Below are 20,381 nucleotides of genomic sequence, written 5' to 3' on the forward strand. Positions count from 1 at the left end.
TTTTACTGCCTCCATTGAAATTTGGAAAAGCAGGTGAAGAAAGGAAAAAGGGCATGCCTATGGTTTTCCTATAAGTGGCAGTTTCTCTCAGCCAGTTGATGCTAACTGTACTGTCTCATCCTTTTGCATCCATTAATATCAAGATCCTACCTAAAATGATGATTAAGATATTGCATTTTCAGATAAAAAAAGTCAGAAGAGAAGACCAGCGTTCAGCTTTTGGCCAACAATATGTAACATCTTATTCTACTAGTTCACAGTAATTAGAGTCACAGATTGGGTAAATATCTTTTGCTTATCTGTAAGTCAAAATTCTTTCTTTTGTTCTGAGCTGTAATTTATTAATCCCTACATAACTACATGCATATAAAATACTTGTGATGAAAATGCATCTTGGTAATTGGAGGTGGGCAGGGGAATCTCATCAAAACCCTCAATTACTGTGTTAAGCACCTTACAAAGCTACAAAACTGTATCTTCCATCCTGAAATGTAGAAATCCTTCAGGAGGCTAGCTACTTCTGAATTCACCTGCTGCAGTAACTTAGACCACACACAGTACCACCCAAACACTATGGAAGAGAGACTTGCTTCAGTAAGAAGCAACTTTTGCTCACCTTACTCGGAGTAATCCCCCAGTGATTCTGCACGCACACATAACGTGGGAGGGTTTCTGTCATGTACAGTTTGTGAAAGTGTTGATTTTAGTGTTTTAGTTATAATACTTCTTAGTTTGTCATACATGTAAAACCACCCAGCATGATTAACTTGAACTAATATAATGGAATCTTTGAAACCAAATGACAAATTTCCCAGTCACAGTAAGGAGATAGGAGCAGAGATGAAAATTCCTTGTGGAAAATCAGTGGGACTGGATAAGGAGTAAGGGGAGTAGAATTTGGTCTGAAGCCAGGCAGAACATTTGAAAGGTACCTTGATAACCCTTTGCTCAACCACAGTATCCAACCATTCAATAAATGATTCCACAGTGGCATTCTTCTTTAGAAGGTCCTTCAGTTCTTGGAACACTGTAATAGAGTCATCTACCATGTAAAAAGGAGAACATATCATCGCACTCTATTCTGAACATGAGAAAAAGCCACTCACCAGCCATATGACAACATTGTAGCATGGAAAGGAAAATCAAAGAATTAGAGCAGTGAAGAAATAAGTAATTCCCCAGCAAAGCAAACACACACACATCCATCACACACATGTATTTTAATTACTTAAGCATTACAATGATACAGGTTGTAAGACAATGATCTTTTATAAGAAAATAAAAGCAAAAGAGGATTATTGTATTTTCCATTCCTTTGTAGATTCAATCTTGAAAACCTTTCTAATACTATGTTTGCTAGTAAAGCTTTCTCTGTAATATGGCAGATTTGCAGTGTCCTATGCTTCCTTTATATTTTACAACTTTCTCACAGTAAGACATAAAGTTAATTTTCTCAATTCCCATTTTCAAAAAAGTGCCTCAATGACCAGTTATTTCTCTTCTTTTCTTTTTTGACCAGTGTGAAGAAGACAAAGAATAAAATAAAAAATAACTACACACAAAGAGTAGAAAAGGGGCAACTCAAATGAAAATGTGAATAGGATTATGAATCATTAAAATGAACAAAATTTCATAATCAAAATAATAATATTTGCAGGAAAACACATTGCTAGTCCTTTCAGTTCTTGAAACTCTGATCAACACGACTCCTATGACAAAGTTCTCTTTTTAACAGAGAAAATGCCTATACCCATTTTTCAAAAATATATATGAAAATTAACTACTTCAAAATTTATACTTCACTCTATCCTGTATATGAAAATAGCTGCTACACTAAATAGAAAATTCCATATATTTTTAAAGCTCAACTTTCAGAACAAAATGCAATTCAATTTAAAAAAAAGTAAACTAGTTAAAATAATTTAAATAGCCATAATGAAATGTAATATTGGACAAATCTTTCAGTAACTGATCTGTGCAATATCCCCATACAATTAGGAGCAAGTTTCAAAAGAGGTTTGCAACTGACATGTAAATGAATTTTTCAGCAACCATTTAAAGTCATCTAGCTGGGATGACTTTCCAGCACAAGCTTTTGTTCTTGTAGGACATGCTAGGGCAACCAGCTGGTTTCCTTAACCTACTGAAGTTTATGGTGAAATAGATTAGAGAACACAGAGTCTATGAGTGCCCTGTCTTAGCCAGTCCAAATAGACTGGTATGGCATGGAATGAATAAATGAATTACTTTTAATGGCACAAATATGTCACCATGGACTTACATTCACTGTAGACTTCCCCATCAGAGTCTGTGCTCCCTGAAACTGCAAGGAGGGCTTGAGAACCAATGCTATTCAAATCAACTTTTTCAATATCCGACACCATGGAATTCACCACATGCTGATCAAAAAGAGCTGGCCGAGCAATCTGCAAGAGAAAGCAAAGTAAAATGCTGAGACTCTGTTGTGGTTTTGCCCCAGCTGGCAGCTAAGCACCACACAGCCACTCACTCATTCCTTACCCTGCCAAGGGATGGGGGAGAATTAAAAAAGTAAAAGTAAGAAAACTTGTTAGTTAGGTTAAAAACAGTTTAATAATTTTAAAAAAGAAATAATAAAAATAACAACAGTAACAATAATAATTTAAAAGTTTTAAAGAAACACCAAAAAACAACAGAGAAAAATACAGTCCAACAAAGACCAGTCATACAAATTGAAACAATTGCTCATCACCAACTAATCAATGCCCAGTCATGTCCCTGAGCAGTGGTCCCCTGCCAAACTTCCCCCCAGTTTTGCTTTTGATCTGTGGCACAGAATATCCCTGCAATCAGCTGGGCTCCGCTGTCCCAGCTATGTCCCCTGCAAAATTTTTGTGCACCTTCAACTTTTGGAGGTGTATTTTCCAATTTGATACTAAGCAAAGTACACATATATTCCACTTGATTGTTTCATTGAAAAAAGTTCCTGTCATGTCAGTTCATTATGGCCATGGTCTTTGCTCTTTTTTCTGGTACAAAAGTTTCAAGTTCTGGTCAGATAAATTTATGGTCACTTTCTAATTTCACAGTTAAAACTACAAGATTTAAGTCTTCCAGGGCTGAAGGTCAACCTTGAAAAAATAATGCTTTGTATCTCACAGCCAGAAAGGTACACTGAATACAAATGACACATTTTTGAATGTATAACCTTACTCTGTTTACCTGTGCTAGGTGTAGGAATGACGTCTGTCGTTTCAGGGAGGAAACAAATCTTCGTGCAATAGGCAATTTCTTATCTATCAGGCTTTCTGGAAGATTTTCCAAAGAGGAAGCAACCCACTGTTCCCAGTTTTTTGCAAAACTTCTTATATCTGCCAGTAAACTATAAGGGAAACAAAAAGTTATTTAGGGAATCACAAATAAACATTGTCTGGCATTAGTTTAAATAACTGGGTTTCAATCTATGGCTAGTCTTCTGAACATATCCGGAAATTCCTCCTCGGGTGTTGCCAAAAGAAACATTTTGATCTGTATATTGACTACATATTGATACATGCCTCCTCTGTGAAAAATTGGGAGCCAATTGGGACACTAAAATGCTATCTAATATTTTAAGGCTGTTCTATAGCATCCCTCAGAGCCAACACTATTTTGTCATACATACTCTACTGCTCTAAAAATGAGGATAAATACTGTGAGGAAATTTCTCTAGGATATAGAATTACTGGTACTTATGTGGAATACACCTAAAAATCAGAATGTACCATGATTATTTTCAAATACCTACCTTTCTGGCATTTCTTGCATTGTTGCAGGGATGAGTACATCTGTAAGAACCTTCAAAAAGTTAACAGAAAATGACAACATGCTTCCACTGGCCATTTATTCATTCATTCATTCATGTCTGTCTTGTCTACTTAGATTGCAAAGTGGTAAGTACAGAAAATTTACACAGAATAAAGCCATTCAACCTACTGTCCAGATATTTATATGCCTGGATTTTTCCAATCGCTATTAGACAGGAACATATGAGATACTGATATACTTAGCAAGCACCCATTGTATATCTCATTGTATATCTTCATAGCAGTAAAATGAGGAAAAAAACAAACAAGACACACTATCCCCCATGTCTTAGAGCAGGGAAATCAGTAGAAGTGAGATGCATAAATACTTTGTCTTCTCTAGCATCACCAAGTCTCTGCAAAGCAGATACTCAAGTATCTCCCAAGTCCTTGAATGCTGTTGACTCTTCTTTCTACCCAAATGGACATGGCACTGCAGGCATTCAGAGTTTAACCATAGAGTTTTCTGTAGCTAAGTGTGGTGTGGAATAGTTTTGGCAAAAAACTGTGCCATCTTGCATGCCCCCTAGGGAATGTTACTGTGGAGGACAAAGTTGTTAGACAATATTCCAGAAATCTCCTTTCTCCATTAATGTAAATAGTTTGATAAAAATCCAATGTAATTCCTTCTTCTTTCTGCCAGCTGTGATGTCAAGAATATACAACACTATAGATAAGAAATAGTGAAAGACAAATAAGAGGCACAATAGCAAATTTACAAACTTTTGAGAAATTCGGTCTTATTCAATTTATAATTTAATGCTCCTCTAGTATTTCTTCTTCTGTCACATTTAATCTATCATAAATAAAGTTAATATTGAATGTATTGAGACAACACATTTAGAGCAAGAAAAACCTCATAAACTCAAGGTACATTATAACCTCTACAACTAAATGAGGCTTAATGACCCATCTCCTGGGTAGTAATTATGATTCTTGAGGCTAACTACCTTTGCTTTACTATGCTAACTAAAACACTTCTTACTTCACAGCTTTATATGCTTCTAAGGAATAAATATTTTCATCTTTTCTGGATTCCCCCCCCCATATTTTTGTAAAGTAAAGACAGACAGATTACAATAAGGCATCAGAGCTAAAAAGGTTCAAGTCTTTTCCTTTGATGTAAATCACTATTAAGCCAACAGTGATTTCTTCTCATCAATACATGATGTGAAATCTGTTAGATAGATACTTATATGAGAATCCTTTTCTGTTTCTATGGCATGTTCTATCAGAGCAACTTAAATACCTTGCATCTACTAAATAATCATCTGATCTGACTTTCCAAATGAGAACTCAGGAAACTTTGAAGGCATTATTTTGTTTTTCCCCCAGTGCTCTATAACGTATTCCTGAACTTTGCAACACTCCTAAGGGTCACTTAGTTTTGATTATTTATGTGGTCATGCCATGAGTTAAATCAAAGAACTCATATGGTACAAAAGCTCCTCAAAACAAGTATTCCTTAATTTGTTTTTAAACGCAGACCAGTTTAGAGTATAGTAGTTTTGCTGGTACATCTAGCAGCATGGGAACAGAAATAAAAGGCAACCAGCAGGAGGGGCAAGAATGTCTTAACCCAGTATTGTTCCATCTCAGTAACATGAAACCATGGCCTGTCATAACCTGTGAGCAGCAGACTGGCATGTGGAATCACCTTACCAATGTGCCACTGACTCTCTTTTCTGGTAGAAACTGAAATAATCTTTTCAGTGAAAACAAGGCTTCAGTTTTCATCCAGGATTATCTTAGTCAGCCTTGTCACTGAGCACATGAGCATTTCTTTTAGATACATTCACACAAGTAGGTCAGGGTTTCACTGTTAGTGTGCTGCCCATGGTCACGCATTAGGCGTGCAGCTGAGCTGAGACAGGAGTTCAGCTCTTACAGGTGCCCATTTTTATTTCTCAATTTCAATAATTTCCTTGCTGATTTACAGCAGAAAGCAGTCATGACATTCTGTCTTTCTATGTTTTTACAGATGCAAAAGTTGTACTGTGGGTGAGATTATTCATATAGCTAAACACTTCACTTACCTTATACAGTATTGAGTCACAGACACAGAAAATGTCAATGATGATGGGATTTTCAAGCAGGGGAAGAAGATGGTCAGGCATTCCTTGCCAAAAATGTAATAGGAAATGCTGGATCTAAAGGAACAGGAAGCGGATTCACAGACATAAATCATGCTTTCTTGGCTTCCCATGCATATGTACCAAGAATGTGTGTTTAAACAACCTTACCTCTTCAAAGTTCCCATTAATTGCATTGTCAAGGACACACTGACAGTGTGTTTTGTACATCATGATAAGGGTATCTACCTGTTTTGGAACAAAGCAATATTTAAGAGAGTTTCTTAACTCTTTCCTTTACTGCTACAGTGATCTCAGTTTCTGCTTTGTGTAGTTAGTGTTTAAACACATAAAATGAACATATGAATATGCATATTTACAAATAGGCAGGCTGTACATCCAGAAGTGATGAGAACATCACTCATCTCTAGTTTTATCAACAGCTTTACGTCATTATTATTCAAGCATTATTTAAGTCAAGCACTGATGTTGTGGTCAGACATGTAGCATCTGAACCTGTATACACTGTGAAAATGTGGATAATAAAGTAAGGCAATAGCTGGATTAGTCAGTCAGATGGTAAAGTAAATTCACCTTTCTGAAGCTAAGATTAATCCCAAAGAGTGGTGCAAGTTAATCATTAGGCTACTATAGGCGTCTATGAGTGTTCTGAAACATCATCTAGCTGGACAAATGAGAAAATAGCTGCCAGTCATTTGGTCAAAGTTTAATCACTGCCTCACATGAACTGAACTTTTAAAAGCAGAACTCCCTTTCATCTCATCAGGTTACTTTATCTCAGTCAAGTGTTTTATTTAAAAAAAAAAGAAAGTAATTTTAAAAAATTGTAGTAAATTATAAGACAAGAAATATGCTAATTATTTTAAGGAAGAAAAATGCTAGCAAAACCATTCTTATGGTCCTGAATTACAGAAGGTTTGTCACACTTCTGAACTTCTCCAGCAAACTACTATCAGATTTTGAATGACCCTGGTGCCATCTTATTGCAATAGGTTCAGGATGCAGATTTCTTTGAAGAAAGACCTTTCTGACTTTCAAAGCTGCTTCTCTAGCTACTAACTGCTACTAACTGCTACTCTATATTCAAAAAGCAATAGCAAAGTGTGAGAGTCAAGAACATTTTAAGGAATTGTTTTTGAAAGGAGTTGATGGAAGTATAAAGGTTGGGTACGTTCTCTCCATAAACACTAAATGTAGGAATTACCCATCTATTTTAGTGCAGACTGCTGTATTTATGGACTCTCCAGACATCTGAGTTGCAAACAACTCCTTAAGAGTTTAATGCAGGGGTCAAGCTTCGTGTATGGGCTGTCTTCAATAGAGTACCTAAGTATCTTAGTTTCAATAACCTTTGGTCAGATAATCTGAAGGAGGGAAAAGGCAGTATGAAAAGAAAACAGGAAATAAGAGAACAAGAAACAAGGAAAGAGTAGCAAGGAAAGAGAATGCAGGAGAAGCAGAAAATCATTTTTCCCACAGTCTCCTCATAATTTGGTAAGTCTGTCCCCAGACAGTCATGCACAATGTTGCTGAGCCAAAAATGAAGAAAGAATGAACTGCAAGTTTTTCTCATTGTTGGAGCAGTAAAAATCAGTTTGTTTATACTGCTGTGTTGGGTCTTCAAGGAACCTCAAAAATTTGTCAGATTTAAATTCAACGACAGTGCTGTCAGTATGAGAGATGTCACTTCACTGATGGAGACTACAGCAGCAGGTGGTGCACACTGCTGAGTATACCAGCTCTTGGGCTTTCTTTAGGAATGGTAAGATTTCCAGCTAAGATGGCTCCTTTTGTTTAGCTTTCCCCCACAGGAATCCCAGGTTTTGCTATTTTCTCAGAACAAAACTAAAAAGTTTTAAAGCAATGTGTCTCAAGACAGTCACCATAATCACCTGCACTGAAGATTAAATTCAAAAGTTCAAAATGTCTGTCAAAGATTTTTAGCACAATGTAACAGCTTATAAGGTGACAAGAAACAACACAGATGCAGCACACAGGCAAAGAATCAAAGACATCAAACATGAAAAATACTTCCAGCTGAAGAGTTATCCTTAGGATAAGTAGTACCAAGCATTGATTTGAGGAATGATTTAAGTAATTTAAAAACATCCCAAACATGTTCAGATTTTCAGTCACTTTTCAAACAATTAATGAAAGTAAAATTCATCTAACTATTTGTTGTGAATTATTTGTTCTGTTCTAATCAGAAAAAAATTTACCTTAAATCCAAAGGCATTTGTAAAGAGTACAACTCTCAGTTATTTGTTTGTTTTGCTCTCCCCGTCTTACATACCATCAGTTTGTAAAATACTGGGTCAGTTAATAGGTAAATAATTCAACCACCTTTCCATTGGAAAGCCGGTTAATCGGTGTTAGTAAAGGTTTGCCCCCTCTATAAATCAGTCACCTCTGTTTGATTATGGACATTTCTGGCTCTTTCATGTCAATACCTCAAAGGCTAAGATATGAAGAAACATTCTGTGGCAAATTTTTGATCTCTAAGACAGAAAAGAAGGAGCTCACTTTTTACCTTGTCTTTAGAAATGCACCCTTGAAGCAAAAGGTGTTGAGCACTTGGAAACTCTGGGAGGAGTGTTCCAGTTTTGGAACTCAAAGAATATTTACGAGTAAAACCACCCTGAAACAGAACGGAAAAAGCAGGAACATTAAAATAGCTAATACTGTTACATCTGAAATCAAAAATTCATGCAAAACTTTTATATTATTTAATGAGTCTTGCATTTAGATAATTCTTCAAAAATGTTGATGCTTATCCTGATCTGGACCCCAGCTCAGGAAGGTTATCGTATATGTGCTTATACCTAAACTTCACTGAACACTCTTAAGGTCTCAAATGCTGTGAAGAAGGTGAAACCCTCATCCTCGAAAGAAGAAATACAATTTGCGTTATAGTTCTGCCTTACTGGCTGAACTGTAGTTATTCTCGTAGGATTGCATTCAAAGCTAAAGAAGATCATTTGGCTGAAACCCTTTGTTCTATTTTAGTCTAACCAGTCCTTATCTCAAGTCAGTGTGCAGAGCCATGAGCTGGCCTTCTGTGTATTCCTGTGGAAAACCTTATTCTTTCTGTGCAGATTCCCTCTGTACTAAAGGATGAAATTTATCATCTTGCATAAGGCATTCAAACGGAATTCAAAGGGACTAGAAGTGTAAAAGTGTGCAAATTAGACTATTTTTCTGTAAATGTTGACTCATTAATTGAAGGCCATTTTCAAGTGAAATTCTCTCAAATATTGAATTCAGAAAGTCATACCTGTAACTGACTTATTCAACACAAATATAGCTCTATTTTTATAGGGTGATGTGCCTGACAACACAGGCAGCAAAAACCCAAAAGCATACATCACGTAAACTAATTTTGCCTGCGCTATCTACTATTCAAACACATATAAAGCTCTAAGTAAAAGAAATTGTAGAAATTTAGAAACATTAGTACTTCTTCATATCAATGCTTTTGTAATGTTATAATTGCCTAAGGAGGGTATTTTTTTAACAGGAGTAATCCTAATGATTTTATTATGCAATTACCCATTAAATATATTAAAAGCTCTGATTAAAAGGGATTTGTTAATTTAAAAAAGGCAGTGATGGTGGTGGGAGGTTTAAGAGAAGATAATCTGCAATGTTTTTTACCTCGCTAATGGACTTATATGACTGTGCCTCAGTTCTAGGCTTAATATTTTAACCTGCTGCCACTTGCCCTTTCAATTTAATGCCATCTGTTTCTAATGGCCATTTAACATTAAGATAATGACAGTAATATTATCTGCCTAATTAACCATGCAGACTCTAATGGTGCACTAACTGGTTTAGATAAAAGAATTTGCTGATATCTCCCCCTACAGAGAGAATACTAGAAAACGTGATAAAACATACCAGAAGTAAACAGTGTCCCTGGCACTCAATAAGTGTTCATTCAAATGCCATTTACTCAGTATATTTAGACAATCAGTGTTTTAACATCTTTTCAATGTCTTTATGTTCCTACTGAGAATTACACCTTATGCAATAGTTTCAAATATTTTCGGAATACCTAATTGCATGTACTTTCAAGCAAATGAGAAAAGACCTATCTATTACCTGTTCACACTAATGAAAATATAATGTCAAAATTTCAGTTCATCGAGATCATTATAACTCAGTTTTGACCATGAAAGACATTTTTTCTCTTAAGACCTGCATGAATAATTTCAGACAATACTGAGCTAGACAATCAAAAATTCACAATGATGTGCCCTTTCTCATTTATTTCCATGGATTTATCTGTGAATGTTTTTTTCTGGGAGGACAAAGGAACTCTGGGTCAGAAACCAGACAGATTTGTGGGACTGTCAATTCCAAGGCAGACTGGAAATGTCACATCAGAGATGGAAGAAAATATGCATCTGTTTATGCTAAAGGAATCAGATATATTATATCCCAAAACCCTGATTGAATGAATGCTTCAGTAGTGCTCATGAATATGTTGAGGATATCCCATGGTATAGCACTATCTTTCTTTGATAAGATAGCCGATTATCTGAACAGGGAAAATGCAACCAGATCTAATCTATCTGAACCTCACTAAAATACTTGACATGGTGTCACCATGGGAAATGATCAGTTATGCTGGTGAGAGTGGGGATTAGTAAAAGAATGTCAAAATATTTAAGAAACTGACTCTAGTTGAAATGCTAACAAGTTGTGTTGACAAGGAAACTACTGGGTTCAAAAGGGATTGAAGAGAAAATTTCCAAAGATCAGACTTGGGGCTGATCTGACTGAACATTTCATAGATTAAACTGGCTGACATGAGCTAATGAAATCATCAACTGAAGAAGACCAAGAGGTCATGCAGAAAGACATGGATGGCTTTAGATAATAGTAATAAGGGGGATAAAAATCAATAGAGCAAAACTACACTCTCAGGGACCAATAAAATGTCTGCTATCAGCTAGGAGTTGCTTATCTGGAAATTAAAAAGGTGAAAGACTTGCTGTGTATCAGTTGATCACAGAAGGTATATTTAGTCTGGTAAATTAAATGGTGTCAGGAAACATTCCCAGGCAATACTGAAACAGTATTAACTCAAAATGGCCTCTGGCATTCTTTTAGCTCATGCTAATTAGCAGTACCCCAAACACCTCCACTCATATTTCAACACATACTGTCCATTAGAGACATTTCTTCATGGCAATATGGCAGAGATGTCCCTATGTCCTTTTGCAGGTTCAGGAGTTTAATAATATGGATGCGGGATATTCCATGCCAGTTGAACTCAGCACCAAATAAAAATATTGTGAGCAACCCTTCACCTTTAATGCACAATAATCCAAAATTTTCTACTATAAATATGACCAGAATGACAGTGACTACACCATAGTACACAGCAGTAAAAATGTTGACTACTTGTGGGGAGTTGGAGAACAAAAACCAACAAACCAGATCCAGTTCTAGGATTCTTCAGAAGGGGTATTTCCAACAGGAATTGGAAACCATTTACAAGATTTTATGATTGATTTTACTCTGAAGAAACTCAAGATGTTTAAATCAGAACAAGTACGGTGGAAGACTATAAGGCTGATAAGTAGTTACTCAGAGTTGCTGTTTGTCCCACCCAGCAAGCAAAAGTAGCAAAAAGACATAACTACAAAAGGCCACAGAGAGTAAAACATAGAGAAAGGCCATACTGTCTAGAAGGCTCAAGTTTCAGTTTATTTTTTAAAAAAATTCTTTTCAGCTTCCAGTCAGACATACAAGACTCTGAAAAAACCCTCCTGCAAAAGTAACATGCAAAAAAAAAATAAAGCTAGCACTTAACCCTTTGCTTAAATATGGTTTTAGGTAATTGCAATGGGAGCTCTAAAAGGTGTTTTCCAATCTTATTTTTCTTTGAATATTTAGAGGAGCAAATACTCAGCCTTAAAAAAGGTTATGCAGTCAAATATTGTTGCAATTTTCAAAGAAATAAATGTGAAGGAAACCACAGGTCACATATTTGCATTATAACAGAAGTAAAAGAAACAGATTACAGCACTTACCTCATTCTTTAGCTTGCTTCCAGAGAACCTTTGAAAGAAAACACATTTAATTATTTTTTCCTAGGCAGAACATTTGTAGAGGTTATGCATATGTATGATCTGTTAGGAAAATTATTGTGTTTCCCCAAATGCAATTAGAGGTTTTTATGGGTTTTCTAATTTTTGTTTTCTTAATTTCTTCCACTGATTTTCAAAAACTTGGGGGTATCAAGAAACCTATTAATGTCTTACAAAACATGAAGATTAAGACCACTGACTAAACACTAAAGAGTAAAATCCAGCTGCACTTTTTTGTTTGGATCTTTGCCACTTCACAAACAGCAAAAGGGTAGCATAGGTGCAAGTCCATAATGTCTTTATAAGGAAATAGATGCAGTTTTTAATAGAGCTGAGTAAATTCAGAGTAGAAAAAGTATATATACTTATATATATTGACATATAATTAACATTTCTTGGAAAAATTAAGAAATCATAGTGAATTTCCATTCTTGTTCACTACAGTACTATTTTTATGCAATGAAATACATTTCTGAGATAAAAGATTCCTTAACCAGCAAAAATGTGTTACAGTATAGTGAATGTCCTATTTAGAGTCCAACTGAGAGATTCCCAATGAAGCCACTGGAGTATCAGACAACCCTTTGGTGCAGAAACCAGAAAGAACATTTTAAATTATAACTATTAAAGTAGAGAACATGTAATAACAGTGATTCTAATGGATCAGTATAATGATAAATGTTGTTTGATTATTGTTATTTCCTGTACCACTAGCTGCCAACTGATAAGATACTGTGGGCAATATGAAGTCTCGTAATTATTAGTGGCAATATCATTGTTTCCTGCTGTTGAGATGCTCTCTGGCTGTTTCCTGCTCTCTGAGATGCTCTCAGAAATTCAGAGGTTGAGCAGTTGTGGAATTCCCCCTGTCCAGGCCTGGCAGTTCCCACCACATGATAATTCAGCATATGTTACCCAGACAGTTCCCTTACGTGTTGATAGTTATGTATAAATGAAGGCATCACTCAGCTGATTACAACGTGGATCTAATTAACTTCAAGGCTGTATTTGTTTTGGACTCTAGATTTCCACACATTCAGCAAAATGTACAGTGCATGTTCAGCAAAAATGCGAGGCAGCATCTGCTAGCACTGCTCTTCCAGAGCTTCAGTGACTAGAAGAGACGTAATGGACAGATTTATGGAACAGTATATGCAGCAGCCAGGAACTGGAAGTTTTGAATCCCTGCACAGTCTGATTCTTTCATTATCCAGAAGCTTGTTCTTAACCCCAGGCTATAGCATCATTCTCTTTACACAGAAAAATCCAGCTACCATGATGGGCCAGAATGTGCAAAATAAGCATCTGACCTTCTGCTTTAATTCAGATAGGGAGGCAGTTAAACTGCTGGGCCCTAAAATTCAATATCTCATACAGGACAGCACAGATCCTAACACAAAGAAACAGTTCCTAATTAGTGAATCTAGCTAGTCCTGAAAATCTTAGAGAGTATCTATGCAATCTTTATGCTGAGTGTATACTTTCAGAAAAATGGCCTCAGGGAATTTCGCAGAACCCCCACTTTCTTTCCACTCATTGTTACTAGATTGTGCCTGCCTGACATAAAGCTGAGGAGTAAGAATTATTATATTCCTTTAATGAGAATAACTGTCTTTTAGTCAACAAAATTAACAAGATAATTCTGTATTATTAAAAAATACACTGTGTACCACAGCTCTGGATACATACTAGAAGAAGAAATAGAATCTTCTAATCTATTACAACCTAAGTACTGCTGCGGAGAGAACTCTCCCTTTTTAAGAATCATTGGCAGCATTATCCTCAATTTTCATACTTGTCTCACTGTTTGGAAAAGGTCTCTTTGGATATAACCTGAATCTGCCACCAGTCAAATTTTCTCTGTGATTATAAACTCATTTATTCCTTCCCTTTCTCAGAGTCCCAGTTATCCAGGTATACTGCCACAGACAATGAAAGCCGTCATTCAAGCCATATGTGAACAGAGACATTTGTTTTACAAACTATTAATCTCTGGCAAACCAACAGGCAGCTATCGTAACGTATTGATCCTGCTAGCTGTCCCTTAAATAAATATAATTAGAGCTTCCTGGGTTAGGTTTAAACTGATATTAGCCAGTCAAAGGACCTGTAAATATTAATCTACACTGACCCCTCCCTCCTACCCCACAGGTGCCAGCTTCACACCATTCTTCAGACATTTCATAATGGAAAGCCGTCCTGGGGAAAGAACTCACAGGGTGACACACAGGCAAACAAAATCAGACAAGTGTTCTGGAAATGGGATTTTGCTCCCTCATACAAACTTGACCAAATGTTCTGCTGTCAAAAGTTGACAGGTCTACACTGATTGTGGTGGGGTCAAACTGGAAGAGACACTAGTAAAATAAAAATATAATTAACAATTTTGAGCAGTAATTCTAGTTCTGGTAGAAATATAAATTAGAGTCCTACAAAGATCTTCCTAAGGGAAGGTTATAGTTTACAGGTTATAGATTAAGTCTCAGAATTTATTTTACCTGGTTAAGCCCTTTCCAGAATACACAGAGTGGTAATATGCACTGCTTTCTTTAATGCCAATCCCATAATAGTGATACCTGCAAGAAAAACAAAACAAAACAGAACAAAACAAAACAAAAAAACCCAAACAAACAAAGAAAACCCAAAAAACAAAAAACAAGGAGCATTTATCAATGACATGTCAAGTAAACCAAGCTGCCAAACCAAATTGGAAGTAAAGCAAACTGTCACACTGATTTTAAATGCTTTCTGAAAACTTTTCAAAAAAGGTCTAACAATTCTTTTCACTGACACGGTACTAAAGAGTATTGTCATTATTTGATCCAAAATTCAAGGGTTAAAATTAAAATATTTTCTCTCTTGCTAGAAGAATGTAGCTAGAACAGAAATTACAGAAACATGTTACATCTCTTTTCTCTAATATACCTTCTGTTTCATTTTATTTCATGTGTTTGAAAGGGTGCTGGGTTTGATCTACCAGATACATTTCATCTCGCTCACCACCATTACATTTAGACAGTCTCTCAGAGCCTTTCTCAGTTGATTATAGCTTGCCAGTGCACCTTATACCTTAGTGCTCAGTCTCCTATGACTAATAATGATAATATCTCATTAATTCATTCATTCATTCTTCTGTCAGGTCGTAGGCTGACTAACTCTAAATTATTAAGCCATTTAGGCACTTCTCATTCACATTTGTCTCCCTTGTTGCTCTCCTGGAGATTACTGCTCCCAAATACAGACTGAAGAAGGAAACATGCCTATTGCTCAGGCTTTGCAGTGCTCACGCTCAATACCTTAACCAAAGACACCAAAGATGCAAAAAAGGTTGGGTTGGTGCTAACAAAACTGGCTGTGCAGTAGCTACTTACTGCTTTCCACTGATTTTGCTACAAAATAAGTGACCTCTGAGAGAAGGGCAGGAAAGCAAGCTGGGAGTAGCTCTTTACTTACCAGTCATAGCAAAGTTTGCTTGAGTTCATCTATCAAAGTTGATAGGCCCTGCCTTATAAATTCCACTCAACAGATTTAAAAACTGATTGTGTTAAACCAAATTTGTCTAAGAATGTTATGGATAGAATAGAAAGGTTAATTTGCTTTTTACTGAAATTAGCTTGAAAGTACCATGGCTGCCTCAAAGTAGCACTTTGCACTAATTTCACAGAAACTCCCCAAAAGCTTGAAGAAATGCATTCTTAAGATGCAAAGGCTCAGCAAATAGTTCATAGAACACATGAACAAAAGTGTTAATCACATCTCATCTCATTTAACCTCTGCTGTTCCTGGTGATGACCATTAAAAAAAAATCACAATATTTTGTTTGTTCTTGTATGGAACTGTCACAGGTAAGAACAAAATCCTCACGTACTTTATATTTACAAAGCTGGTTAAAGGCATTAGATACAAATTATGCCTAAGAAAATGGTCGTTAGAATGACATATTTGCCTAGCCTAAGTAGCTTTTGTGAAATGGTTTTTCTCTTTCTGGATAGGCTGTTGTGTGCATTCAGAATTTTAAAGGCAAGAATGACAGAAAGTGGCACCATCACTTTTACTGCTTTCCTGAAACTGGTGAGTCTACGTAACACTGCTATATCACTGTGGCACCTGTCAACCCCTAGGAAAGTCAAAAGAGTCTCCCCTCTTTCCCTACTGTGACACAAGAAGTATTGAAAATATACATGTATGGATTCTTTGAAATAACGGCATTTACTTAGACTTTACATTGCAAAGGGTGTTCATCGAAGAGACTGAAAAGAGAATAGGGTTGTGACTGCTTCTTTAACAATATTATCTGCCCATTTGTCATTGCCCATGTAAGCAAGCAGTTGCCCACATCTCATTTCGACAGTTTAAATCTCCCAGCTTCAATCACATACCATTTTTGAATTCTAAAATAAAAACGTTTGCACTTTCACCATAAATTTGGCATTCCCTAGTTGCAGTGGGCCAGAGGCAAGGAAAGCATTGCTTCTTTACAGAGCTATGGTTCAATATCTAGATTATTCCACATTTAATCCAATATTAATATATTTGGGCTAGGAACAGGAATTGTTGTATGATTTAGATTCTCAAGTATCCAGTGGTAGGAAACATACTTGTTCCTGCTGAAGTGTCCCAGGATACCAGAGTTTATCATTGAGACATCTTGTTATGTAGAGAACAGACATTTTCAGTACATATTTTGTATGTATTAAAGGCACAGCAGGTATCCTTCTGTTTTTCTTCAGTAATGTGTAGTCGAATTTTTGCTGCTAAACATACAGCTTTCCAATTACCACACAGAAATTATTAAAAATAATATACTTTTACTATTCAAACTCTGTCTGGTATACTCCATAGAGTAATATGGGATGAAGATTATTATTCTCTTACAAGTCATTAGTTGAATAGCTCATTTTGGGCTCCCTGGTGAGAGCAGTATATCCATACCAGACACACTGACAACATCTTTAACCTACATTTTCAAATGCCTTCCTTCTGTCTCTTTATGTGCATATTTTTGTGTGTATGCGCAGTATATTTGTATTTTACTATTCATTATTTCTATTGCGTAATTTTAAAAATGTAATCAGTTACTACAAGGAATTTACTCTCAATTTTTGAAACAAACATTTTATAAAACAAGCCAAATTACTTTTCACTTTTAATTTCAGTGGTTTGTTGTAACATATGTTCCTACACAACTTGTAGCTCTGATTTTAGCATACACTGACACAAATGATAGCTGACAAGGAAACGATAGGATTAAGCTGTTCAGGGACTTGCAATAACTTCTTATCACAGGGCCAGCTGCCATATCAGTTTTATTAACCCACTAAATCACTCCTAATAAATAAGATAATAGTTTTCAGACATGATGGGTAAAAGCTAAGATTCATCATTGATCAAAGTCTACAAAGAAATTAAATTGTAACTTGAGCTCAAACAGTTTTCCATGTGTATGGACCAAGCAGCTCGTATATTTTCCAAAATAGCTGCTTCATGTGATTCGTGTACTTTGAAAGTTACAGCTGAGTTCTAGCATTGCCCACAGTATGTTCAAAATTACAAATTACAATGCAAAAAGGTGGATTCAGAACAGAGAAGTGTTGCTTATGAAATACTAATCTAAGATAGCAATTGGAAGTATTTATGGTGCTGCATCTTCTTTCACTCAGCAGAGTGAAAACAGAAAATTTTCCTTACTTTCAGCTGTGTAGAGTGATTAGCATGGGGATGAGAGATTAATGTATTTTGTTAACAAAATTGTGTCCAGTGTGTTGGACCTTCTTGGCCAAATGTTTAAATGAGTTTTAGTATTGACACTTTTGCACAAGTGGGTTGTTGGATGCAAACACAGAGAAAGAGAGATTCTGACTTGAATTCTAAGAATCATCAAACTCAGTTTTAAGTTTGTCCTTTGCCCTGAACTAGAGATGACAAATGCTGCTTGGGAACAGAGGGGGAACTAACGTTTGTGTATCTCACACCTTACAACAGCAACTGCAGTCCATATGCTAGTGCAGGAGCTTTTCCTCAAATCCAATTCATGCTCATGAGGATGTCAGAAAGAGCTTGTTGTAGAGTGGGAGAAAAACAATTTCTGCCCCCTTGAAGATGATGGAAAAAGGAAATTATTTTCTTTGCTTTCTTCTGATCACAGCCGGGCTCTACCAATAGATAGCCATGCATGCTTGCAGCATCCAGGAAAGCACTTTTTTCCCACGGTATTAACTTTTCTCTAAATTTAAGAACAATTATTCCACCGGAGAAGAATCGTCTTCTTCCTTTTTATGCTTTTGCAGCATCTGACTCCAATAGAGTCCTGAACAATGATCAGAGCTCTGGGGCAATACTGCTATATAAAACATCATTGCCAGGAATAGTGAGGAATAATGATCCTGCTAGCATTACATGGTAATAAAGATAGCAGCAGTAGAAATAATATAATGTCACTACACTACTATGCTTAAAAAAATATGATTTAATTGCTAGTAAGAACACTCCTACTAGTCCAAATAACTCGGAAACAGCTTATAACATTTAGAGTCCACGCTAACATAAAAAGAGAGTAACTAGTAATTTATTGAAATTGATGAACAGCCTTTAACTTTATTATTAATTTAATGGAAATACTTTTGTAAATAACGTTCGTGTGACTAACTACCATCTGGTGAAATCAGAAATTCATTTACTCCTCAGTGAGTCTGTAGTTCTGAGGGGGACATGGCCCACAACACCACAGACAGAAAAACTGATTATCAGAGATTATTCAACTGAAAAAGGTAGATTTGGATTAGATATTAGGAAAGAATTCTTTAAAGTGGAGATGTTTAGGCACTGGCAAAAGTTGCTCAGAACAGCTGTGGATCTCCCATCCCTGGAAGTGTTCAAGGCTGGATTGGATAGAGCTTTGAGCAGCATGGTCTAGTTGAAAGTGTCTCTGCCCATGGCACAGGGGTTGAAACTAGATGATCTTAAAGGTCCCTTCCAACCCCAACCATTCTATCATTCTATGTCTCTATGATTCTACAATTTATACTGACACTTCCCTATGACTACTGCGGCTATATTTAGTCTCTGAACTGGAAATACTGCCATTTGTGCCTTTTGTGAGATCATTTTTAGCACAGCAAGATCAAGGTAAATGCATCTTAGCAGAAATGAGAATTGCAGAGGAAAAGCCTCTGAAGAAAACTGATACAGAGAAACAAGTGCCAGATGTTCAAACAAAACCTGATGATGCCTCATTCCTTTGAGGAAATTGTTCAAGAACAGTTAATCCATATGAAAATATGGTACATAATACCAACAAGGTCAGTAGGGATATGGAATCTGCCCCAGAAATGTTGGGCATGTGTTATTTCTATATTAATATTGTTTAACATCTTCAAGAAAAGGAAGTACAGTGACACATGTTGTAACACAATTAAATTTGTAGCTATATACATATTTGAAACATATTAATTTACTTAATAAAGGTTGACTAAATGTGCTTAAATCATGTAGGCATATGACATGTTTTGGAAGTTTGGATCCTGTTTATCTATATGTTAGTTATGTCAGTACAAGTATATAATGAGCACGTGGGAGATTTCTCCCTTGCACTATGTGTCCATTGCCACCAAGTGGTTCACCAAATATGTTGGGTTATGAACCTGACTAAGAAGAGTTTCCCACTGCATTGATGAATTAATGCATTGTCAAATATTCCTACAAAGATTGTGACTGCCAGATCTCTTAAAATCTTAAACACAACACCAGCAGCAAAGCTCCGTCTACATCATCTTATGCGTGTAATCACAGCTTAAGCTTACCACAGCAGACAATACACAAAATACCTCTTTTCCCTAATAAATAACATTTTGAATAGTTTCTTTCCTCAAAACACCTCCACTCAGCATCTACAGATCACCTACAAAAAGAGAAATTAACTTCAGTTCCTGTTTTCCTCTATACATTGCAGACTGTGTACTATCTCCTAAAAGAGATTAATGAATTACAAATTTTTAAGACTCTGAGAGACACTATGCAAGAACTATCCTTTGTTAAAACCAAAAAGGAGTAATGTTCTATGAATACTTTATTTCCTTTGGATTTTATTTTTTTATTAACGGTTATTTAAAATAAATGCTTGAGATCTGCTCAAGAAATAGAATGTCTTTGCAAAAATTTGGAATTTAAATTCTTCCCCACCTTCATTTTTTCTGCAATGGAACCTAAAATTCATAAATGTCATCTCATTCATTCTTCAGTAAAACTAAGGCAGAATTAACTAGCTATTTCTTGTATTTCTAAGGCAGGAAGAAAACTGAGTATAACATCATTTAATAACACCCCAGAACTATGAAAATAAAAAAAAATATCCTTCAGACATTTCTAGC

The 20,381-nt window shown here is 36.0% G+C and overlaps 1 protein-coding gene across 1 annotated transcript in view; it reads right to left on the reverse strand.

Moving 5' to 3' along the window:
• The window catches only part of RFX6 (regulatory factor X6), a 32,049-nt gene that overhangs the window by 7,210 nt on the left and 4,458 nt on the right, over positions 1–20,381 (reverse strand). The window contains exons 5-13 of the mRNA XM_033055778.1: positions 14,514–14,591; positions 11,959–11,986; positions 8,448–8,555; positions 6,068–6,145; positions 5,861–5,974; positions 3,767–3,816; positions 3,202–3,361; positions 2,282–2,426; positions 933–1,042 (exon numbers count right to left, since the gene is read on the reverse strand). Of these exons, the coding sequence (XP_032911669.1) occupies positions 933–1,042; positions 2,282–2,426; positions 3,202–3,361; positions 3,767–3,816; positions 5,861–5,974; positions 6,068–6,145; positions 8,448–8,555; positions 11,959–11,986; positions 14,514–14,591 (871 nt within the window). The remainder of the gene's footprint in view (positions 1–932; positions 1,043–2,281; positions 2,427–3,201; positions 3,362–3,766; positions 3,817–5,860; positions 5,975–6,067; positions 6,146–8,447; positions 8,556–11,958; positions 11,987–14,513; positions 14,592–20,381) is intronic.

The sequence above is a fragment of the Catharus ustulatus genome, chromosome 3 (genome assembly GCF_009819885.2).
Source record: "Catharus ustulatus isolate bCatUst1 chromosome 3, bCatUst1.pri.v2, whole genome shotgun sequence".
NCBI lineage: Eukaryota > Metazoa > Chordata > Aves > Passeriformes > Turdidae > Catharus > Catharus ustulatus.